The following is a 9,764-nucleotide window of genomic DNA, read 5'->3' as shown; positions in this document are numbered from 1 at the left end:
AGTCCTTTTTTGCGACTTGGAACTGGTGCCAGAATTGCCAATTGAAGAAAAATAAGATTTATGTAATTCATAATAAAAATATGAACATGTTTAGGAGTTTTGCTTTCCGTACTCCCGGTTGATGTAAATCTGACCTATTAATCATGGCGTAGACCAAATAATGCCAGAAAACGGAATAGCTTGCAACTGAAGCCCGCTCTAATACAAGCAACTTCTAAGGTTATGCAAAGTGTTTGATAAAACGGCTTATAAACTGACGAAGATCCAATATTCTGTGGAAAGCATATTTTTCCCCGTAGACTCGTGCATATCCTAATGAAATTGGTACAGAAATAAAATATTTACGGCTATTTTCTTTTCCGAATCGAGCAACATTTGTCTTGGAAACAATGCCGAAAATGACGTCAATGTCACGTGGTATTGCTACACTGTGTATGTATATATGCATATGCATATATTGCACATATTGCGCAGCGCATACATATAGTCAGAGATTTATCTAACGGTCAGCTTCATAACTGTAGCTTGAAAAAAAAGTTAGAAAATGAACTCAAATTTATTAAAAGCGGTCTTAGTAGTGTTTTATTTGCATTTTGTTTTAAGTGATATTACAGGTGTTAAAACTACTGTTGGATTAATACATGGAAAAGAAGTAGATGTAAATGTGTTTGGAGAACATTTCCGTGTATCAAAGTATCTTGGTATACCATATGCAGAACCCCCGGTCGGGGAATTACGTTTTCAAAAGCCCGTACCGAAAACACCACTCCAAGAGCACCTAAATGCCGTCCTATACGGAAATGCGTGTCTCCAAGTCGATATAGGGATGCAACCTAAAGGCGATACAAAGTACTCGGAGGATTGTCTTTATCTGAATATATATGCTCCAAAGAAACCTGAGCAAGGCGAGAAACTCGCGGTTATGGTTTGGTTTCATGGTGGCGGATTTATTGTAGGATCAGCGGACATTTATCCGGCGGACCATCTTGCTGTATACGGAAACGTTGTTGTAGTAACTGTTAACTATAGACTGACAGTTTTTGGATTCCTAAGCACCGGGGATAAACACGCTCCTGGTAATTACGGCCTGTGGGACCAGCGGATGGCGTTAGACTGGGTCAACAAGGACATTGAAGGATTTGGCGGGGATCCAACTAGAGTTACTATATTTGGAGAATCTGCCGGAGCTGCTAGTGTGATTTATCAAGGACTTTATCCGGATAATCGAGGCTTGTTTCAGAGATTGGTGGCCCAGTCCGGTTCTGCCGGGTCCTGGTGGGCAAGTAACGATCATTCTAGAGAAGACACTGAGAAGCTTGCGAAATTGGCTGGTTGTGCAACGGAGTCTTCTAGAGACATTATAACTTGCTTAAAGGCTATCCCAGGTGAAACACTGCTTCGAATTGTTGACAATCTTGAAAATGGTTTCAAAGTAATCCCTATACCTTTTATACCAAGGTTTGATAAAGACTTTGTAAAACTTCCAAGTAAACAAACATTTGTCCCGGGTAATGAAATACCAGTGGAGTCACGTGACTTTTTCAGGTCTCTAGATATAATGGTTGGAATGAACTGCGGAGAAGGTAGCTTGTCGTTAAATCCTTTCTTTGGAGTAATAGATCCCTCTAGTTCCTTACCGAATAAGACCGAATTCAAGGACTTGATCGTACCAGCAATACAAAACCTGGCATTTCAGGGAAACACTGACCAAACTGTTAGGGATGCCATAATTGCAGAATACACGAACTGGGAAAACCCTGATAATGAATATCTAATTAGAGATGAGTTTCTAGCAATGCATTCAGATTTTACATTTGCGGACCCACTTTACAGAGCTTTGGATTATCACTCTGAATCAACCAGTAATACTTACATGTACTACTTTGATGAGGTTACCACCAACCATTTGTTTGGAACTTTCCCCTGGTATAACAAGCTGGGGCACGGCGACGAGATTCCTTTTATTTTAGGATTCAAAAATGCGGACCATGTACACGACTGGAAGTTTTATGCCAAGGAATGGGAAGCACAACTGTCCAAAAGTGTTATCAAATTGTGGGCAAACTTTGCAAAAACAGGGTATGTTATAGTGGATTTTTTTATTTCGATTTTTCAGGTTTCATAAAATATAATTTTTCTGAAATCGACTTAATATGGATATTTCTTTTTTGTGTGCGGTTGATATCATTATTAGACTGCCATTTTTCTCTCCACCTCCCCAGTCTCGGAAATCCTTTTTATGATACATGTACCACGCATGCGTGAATAATTGAATAATTGCCCCCCCCCCCCCCACAAAAAAAAAACAAAAACAAAAAAAACAAACACCATGCACGCACGCACACACCAACGCACACACGCACACACACACACACACACGGACAATCTTATTTTAGAGAACATCAGAGGTTCTAAAGACATTCCTTATTTAAAACTCTTCTTGCTACATTATTGAATTTTAAAATTCTGTGTACTTTCTTATCCGGGAACCTTTCATATCCGAACTTTCCTTCTGGTCCGAACAAGTGCGGATTAGACAGGTTCCACTGTATTATCATCGTATAAGTCTTGCCTTATATAATTTGTGTGTAATTTTCGTTTATAACATTTTTCTCTGTGATATCTATAAATAGAAAGTAATTGCTTTATTTCAGGAATACCAACTTACCTGACAACCTTGACCTTGACTGGTTGCCGTATACGAGGAGGCATCAACATTACTTGCAAATATCACGTGATATGACGTCATTGAACGTAAAACAACGCTGGAATACTCGTAGAGCCAATTTCTGGGGAAATCTACTTCCAAGCATTGTAAAAGCATCACAATGTGCACGTGACACTAAGGATTCTGGACAACAAAGTTGTCCAGCAACGGGAAAATGTCCTCCATAGATTTTGTAGGCATACCCAGCCCTTACCGATAACATTACTTGAATAATAGATCACATATCGGACTAACCCTGTTATCCAGAATATTTTAGTGCTTTTGATATCGTGTAAATAGAGCTTTCATCGATAGAAACAATATCGATGAATCATCGATATTTTTTGTTTATCAATTTGACAGGTCTTGATACTAAATTTTTCAGCAGGTGGTATGCCGGACCACTGGATCCAAAATTCAGTTGGTCCTTTCTGAACACAGGTGGTCCATCTTTTTTTTTTTTTTACTCATTTGTTTTTAAGGAAACTTGAGATTTAGAAGAACTACACTTAAAATTTGTGACAGAGACATATTTATTATTAGATTTATAACAACTGAAGAAAACATGTATTTTTTCTTTTTCAATCTTAGATCAGATAGAAAGTCATTGTATTCCTATTTAGTATTTAATATCTCATTGAAAAATACATGACAGTACTCGTACTTCGGTTAAGTGACTTCTTCCGCAACTCAAGTTAGGGAATAGTGAAACCATTTGTGAAGGACTTATTTCCTTACTGTTATTCAAATACTCATTGCTGTTTCCTGGTACACCTTATAAGAATAATAATAGCTTTTTATAGATTAACATTTTTATTAAAGTATTAAGTTATTATTTTCTTATCTTTGAAACAATGAAATATTAATGATAAACAGAAAAATTCCTACATTATAATTGAGCTTATCTTCCTCACAGATTTATTAAACATGCTTGTTTGTTGAAATTTATTTATTTTTGACAAAGTATTTATAACCTTTAAAGTACTTTAAATAAGAAAAAATGGATCTCTGATCGTTTAAAAAAGTAGCCAAAGATTACTAGATATTTAATTTTTCCTTTGCCTTTGTTTGCACCATTATTCATGTGTTTATCAGATATCCCATAGTGATACAATGTTATAAATTCAATGCAGTACTAGAGACATTTGAATGAATTTTATACTTTAATTATTAAAATAATTTTCTACATTTTAAACTTCACTGTTAGCGAGTTAATAAAAAATTATGGTTGTTTTAAGATCTTTTTGAACTAATGAGATGAATGGACATATACCTGTACATCGGAGAAATGGTTTTAAACAACAATTATAGAACACGTTTTTCGACCAAATAACCATTCTCCCAGATGAGCCCTGCACCATTTGGAAAATTCAAGTGGTCTAACGGACCAGTTGCCTGTAAAATTAGGTGGTCCTTGCCAAAATCAGTTGGTCGCGGACCAATTGACCACCGCTAATGTCGAGGCCTGTCAATAATCGATACACATTTGAAAAATCGATAATTATGACTAAATAATGTAGTAAAAAACACACACAAAAGAACGACCAAAAATTTTCAGCAATTCTATGGAAAATTATTTAATATGGTTGATTGATAATATTTTTTATATACATGTAGGAAAAGCTGAATGACTGTTAGAGAACTGAGAAAGCCATCAAAGCAGTCAGTAACTGTCGTCTGCAAAGGTTATAACATCTAATTGTTAAACTTTCATTTCCAAAAACAAAAAACAAAAATATCTGAAATTGAACGCTTAAGATTTTGAAAACTTAAAGCAGTCAAAGCTGTAACTTTCGCCTGCAAAGGCTTTACCTTCTCATTGTAAAAATTTTATTTCAAAAAAAATTCTGAAATTTAAAGCTTAAGATTTTGTAAACCCAAGCATTTTAAAATGAAAAAGGCTATTGTTTCTAAGGATATTACTCTTGAAGAGAGGATCTCTTCATCTGCGGATGTTTCAAAATTCTAAATTGTACCAGTTCATGTTAAATGTTGAATTCTGCTAAAGTCGGTGCTAGGGGGCGTGAACGGTAGTTTGCACTTGACAGTACCGTCCATGAACAGGCTCAATCAAACCGAGTCTGCAACATTCTCAATTTGCCGTGTTGGGCTTTCTTTAGGGATTCTTATTTTCTCTATTTTATTATAACTATTATTATTATTATTATTATTATTATTATTTTGAAATTTATCTAATTCAGTTCCAACAATAATGAATGTAATGATTTTTGTAATGAGCATGCTTTTAACAATGATGATTGTACCGTACCTATGAAGAATTGAATGTACCTATGAAGAATTGAATGTACCTATGAAAAATTAAATATACTTATGAAGAATTGAATTACCTATGAAGAATTTAATGAACCTATGAAGAATTGAATGTACATATGAAGAATTGAATGCACCTATCACATATTTCATTGAGACGCTTACCCTAACCCTATTATATGTTATCATTTGTGTGATATTTTAATGCAATTTTGTACTCTGGATTTTATCCAGATAAACGGAAACTCTATACTATAAACGTGACATCTTAACAATTTGTGTATTTATATTGTAGTGATGATATAGTATGTACAAAATCCAAAATAAAATTATATTCTGTTTAAATTTTTTTTGATATGTGTGCTGATCTATGTGGGGAACAAAATACAGTGAAACCTCTAAAGAGCGCCCTTCTGGTAGAGTAATTACTCCTTTACAACAACCTTATCATTTCTTCCCAAAATATGGCTTCACAATGAATATAACTGTCTCTAGAGCCCACTTGTCTGCAACGTCCAAGAAATTTGTGTTTCACAAAGGGTCACCTTCTGTAGCGGTTGTATTGGCCTTGAGGTTATAAAACTTATTTTTTCTGTATTCTGTCTCAGATCTCTGGATTTTCATTGGTCAGTGAATATTCTATGGCAGTTTCTGACCTGAGTTAGAAAATGAACTCAAATTTATTCAAAGCGGTTTTTGTAGTGTTTTATTTACATTTTGTTTTAAGTGATATCACTGGTGTTAAAACTGCAGTTGGATTAATACATGGAAAAGAAGAAGATGTAATTATTTTTGGAGAACATTTCCGTGTATCAAAGTATCTTGGTATACCATATGCAGAGCCCCCGGTTGGCGAATTACGTTTTCAAAAGCCCGTACCGAAAACACCACTCCAAGAGCACCTAAATGCCGTCCTATACGGAAATGCGTGTCTCCAAGTCGATATAGGGATGCAACCTTAAGGGGATACAAGTTAGTCGGAGGATTGTCTTTATCTGAATATATATGCCCCGAAGAAACCTATGCAAGGCGAGAAACTCGCGGTTATGGTTTGGTATCATGGTGGCGGATTTATTGTAGGATCAGCGGATATCTATCCGGCGGATCATCTTGCTGTATACGGAGATGTTGTTGTAGTAACTGTTAACTATAGACTGACAATTTTTGGATTCCTGAGCACCGGGGATGAACACGCTCCTGGCAATTACGGTTTGTGGGACCAACGGATGGCATTAGACTGGGTTAACAAGAACATTGAAGGATTTGGCGGGGATCCAACTAGGGTTACTATATTTGGAGAATCAGCCGGCGCTGCTAGTGTGATTTATCAAGGACTTTTTTCGGGTAATCGAGGCTTGTTTCAGAGATTGGTGGCCCAGTCCGGTTCCGCGGGTTCCTGGTGGGCAAGTAACGACAATTACAAAGAAGACACCGAGAAGCTTGCGAAATTAGCTGGCTGTGCAACGGAGTCTTCTAAAGACATTGTAACTTGCTTAAAGGCTATCCCAGGTGAAACATTGCTTGGAATTGTTGACAATCTTGAGAATGGCTTTAAAGCAGTCCCTATACCTTTTATACCAAGATTTGATAAGGACTTTGTAAAACTTCCAAGTAAACAAACATTTGTCCCTGGCAATGAATTACCAGTGGAGTCACGTGACTTTTTCAGGTCATTAGATATAATGGTTGGAATGAACTGCGGAGAAGGTAGCTTGTCGTTAAGTCCTTTCTTTGGAGTAACAGATCCCCCTAGTTTCTTACCGAATAAGACCGACTTCAAGGACTTGATCGTACCAGCAATACAAAACCTTGCATTTCCGGGAAACACTGACCAAATTATCAGGGACGCCATAATTGCAGAATACACGAACTGGGAAAACCTTGATAATAAATATCTAATTAGAGATGAGTTTCTAGCAATGTATTCAGATTTTACATTTACGGACCCGCTTTACTGAGCTTTGGATTATCACTCTGAATCAACCAATAATACTTACATGTACTACTTTGATGAGGTTACCACCAACCATTTGTTTGGAACTGTCCCATGGTATAACAAGCTGGGGCATGGCGACGAGATTCCTTTTATTTTTGGATTTAAAAATGCGGACCATGTACACGACTGGAAGTTTTATGCCAAGGAATGGGAAGCCCAGCTGTCTAAAAGTGTTATCAAATTGTGGGCAAACTTTGCAAAAACAGGGTATGTTATAGTTGATTTTTTTATTTCGATTTTTCAGGCTTCATTAAGTTAATTTTTCTGAAATCGACTTAATATGGATATTTTTTTGTGTGCGATTGATATTATTTTTACACTGCCTTTTTTAATTTCTCCACCTCCCCAGTCTCGGAAACCCTTTTTATGATACATGTACCATGCATGCTAGAATAATTGAATAATTTCACGATTTACACCCCCCACCAAAAAAACCGAACTTATCTTCTGGTCCGAACGAGTGCGAATTAGACAGGTTCCACTGTATTATCATTATATAATTTTTGCCTTATATAATTTGTGTGTAATTTTCGTTTATATTATTTTTCTCTGTGATAGCTATTTTCGTTTATAACATTTTTCTCTGTGATAGCTATAAATTGAAAGTAATTGCTTTTTTTACAGGAATACAAACCTACCTGACAACCTTGACCTTGACTGGTTGCCGTATACGAGGAGGCATCAACATTACTTGCAAATATCACGTGATATGACGTCATTGAACGTAAAACAACGCTGGAATACGCGTAGAGCTAATTTCTGGGGAAATCTACTTCCAAGCATTGTAAAAGCATCACAATGTGCACGTGACACTAAGGATTCCGGACAACAAAGTTGTCTAGCAACGGGAAAATGTCCTCCATAGATTGTGCAGGTCTACTCTACTCAATCTTTATCGAATAATACATCACATATCGGACTTACCCTGATATCCACGCACACACAACACCCGAACGTCTTATTCTGTGAAAAACCCTTCAGCAACGTTATGGAAAATTATTTTATATGGTTTATAGATTATAAAAGTTTTATCTAATAATAAATTCAGTTCCAACAATAATAAATTTAATGATTTTTTGTAATTAGCACGATTTTAACTGTGATGATTGTACCTATGAAGATTTTTTTAAATGTACCTTTCACATGTGAAGAGATTTAGAAAGTTGTAATTAAGTCGCATAAAGCTGTAGACCCAGACTGTTTTTTAAACGTATATTTTATTGAGTCTATTAACATTATATGTTATCATTTGTGCGATATTTATAATGCCATTTTTGGACTCTGATACTCTATACTATATACGTGACATCTTAACAATTTGTGTATTTATATTGTAGTGATGATATAGTATGTACTATGTTATATTCTGTTTAAAATTTATTTAATATGTGTGCTGATCTATGTGGGGAACAAAATACAGTCAAACCTCAACAGAGCGCACTTCTGGTAGAGCAATTACTCCTTAACAACAACAACAGTATCATTACTTCCCAAAATATGGCTTCACAATGAATTTAACTGTCTCAAGAGCCCACTTGTCTGCAACGTCCAAGAACTTTGTGTTTCACAAAGGGTGACCTTCTGCAGAGGTTGTATTGGCCTTGAGGTTATAAAACTTTTTTTTCTGTGTTCTATCTCAGATCTCTGGATTTTCATTGTTCAGTGAATATTCTATGACAGTTTATGACCAATTAAATACATGATATCTGAGTTTGAGCTTTCTTTATAACCTCAGACCCATGTGTTTATTTCACAACAAAGAAAGCAAAGGTTAAGTTTTTGTATTAATAATTTAGACCATGTAACGAAAAGTAGCGAATAAAGTCCGTCAATTCAAATTAAATCATGTTTTTTATTTTGAACATTGGCGAAGAAAAAGCAACACCTTTTTTGCATGATATTCATGACTTGTCAGATATAATCAAAGAAAATAAAAACTGGGAATAAGAAGATATTTTTATGCATTTTTTCTCTCGATTTACTCAAAAATCTAAACTTTGGCCAAGCCTTTGCTACAAAAAAAAGAGAACAAGGAAAATCGTATACAATTTTAAATCTTTATTTTGCGAAGAAAAGAAAAGGAAATATTGACAATGTAAATGTATACCAAGTCTTAATTGTTAGTGTCAAATCCATACAAATGTCGAAATATAAAGAAAATTAAAGAAACTGTTGAAAGTAGTAGAATCAAATCAATTTAAAATAGATTGACAATGAGATTCAAAACTGAATGAAAAAAATACCTCTAAAATTGAGTATACATGTATAGTCAAAATAAAATGTTGGAATTTAAGAGCATAAAATCGATGGAAAGTGTTGAGTATGAAACCAATGTAAAATGTAAAGAGTAAAATATAAAATCAATGTAAAATGTTGAAAGTTAGAAAAGATGTAAAAGAAATGTAACCTGAAGAAAACAAAATGTACAAAATGTTTGTGACATCAATGTTAAAAGTTAAAATGTAAAGTACAAAATTAATGTAAATATAAAGTACAAAATCAATGTAAAATGTTGAAAAAGTTTAAGACAAAGATTATACAATAAAGAAATATTGCGACTTTGCGAATAATTGGCAAACAAAGTACTTGTATTTAACTTTTGCGTTTGATCAAGGAATGTAAATGGATTCATTTTTTATAAAGATCACTAAAGCAGCATGCCCTCAAGATTAGCAAAAATATTTCGATAAATTTAAACTTGAGAAAAAATGTATTCAAAGTTTAGGAAAAGTAGAAAGATTCAAGATTTGAGTAATACATGTAATTCACATGTTATGGGCGATTATTGTT

General features: G+C 34.8%; 2 protein-coding genes across 2 annotated transcripts; both read left to right on the top strand.

Annotated features, from left to right (window-relative positions):
* The first annotated feature begins 450 nt into the window (after positions 1-450).
* On the top strand, positions 451-5,323 carry LOC132722989 (carboxylesterase 5A-like). The gene is made up of 2 exons (XM_060707635.1): positions 451-2,079; positions 2,655-5,323. Exons 1-2 carry the CDS (start codon positions 545-547, stop codon positions 2,893-2,895), a joined length of 1,776 nt encoding a protein of 591 aa, XP_060563618.1. The 5' UTR covers positions 451-544; the 3' UTR covers positions 2,896-5,323.
* Positions 5,324-5,956: 633 nt separating this feature from the next.
* LOC132722990 (cholinesterase 1-like) lies at positions 5,957-9,737 on the top strand. Its single transcript, XM_060707637.1, has 2 exons — positions 5,957-7,181; positions 7,599-9,737. Exon 1 carries the CDS (start codon positions 6,001-6,003, stop codon positions 6,934-6,936), a length of 936 nt encoding a protein of 311 aa, XP_060563620.1. The 5' UTR covers positions 5,957-6,000; the 3' UTR covers positions 6,937-7,181; positions 7,599-9,737.
* The last annotated feature ends 27 nt before the right edge of the window (positions 9,738-9,764 follow it).

This window comes from Ruditapes philippinarum, unplaced genomic scaffold (genome assembly GCF_026571515.1).
Source record: "Ruditapes philippinarum isolate M1 unplaced genomic scaffold, ASM2657151v2 ctg13110_1_1_1_1, whole genome shotgun sequence".
Lineage (NCBI taxonomy): Eukaryota > Metazoa > Mollusca > Bivalvia > Venerida > Veneridae > Ruditapes > Ruditapes philippinarum.
This window is presented reverse-complemented; position numbering and strand designations above follow the sequence as displayed.

What these genes read in the sequence shown, in the direction of transcription:
- LOC132722989 (XM_060707635.1), top strand. Translation starts at nt 545, where the DNA reads ATGAACTCAAATTTATTAAAAGCGGTCTTAGTAGTGTTTTATTTGCAT. An exon ending in GCAAACTTTGCAAAAACAGG is followed by an intron (nt 2,080 to 2,654) that starts GTATGTTATAGT and finishes GCTTTATTTCAG; the next exon opens with GAATACCAACTTACCTGACA.
- LOC132722990 (XM_060707637.1), top strand. Translation starts at nt 6,001, where the DNA reads ATGCAAGGCGAGAAACTCGCGGTTATGGTTTGGTATCATGGTGGCGGA.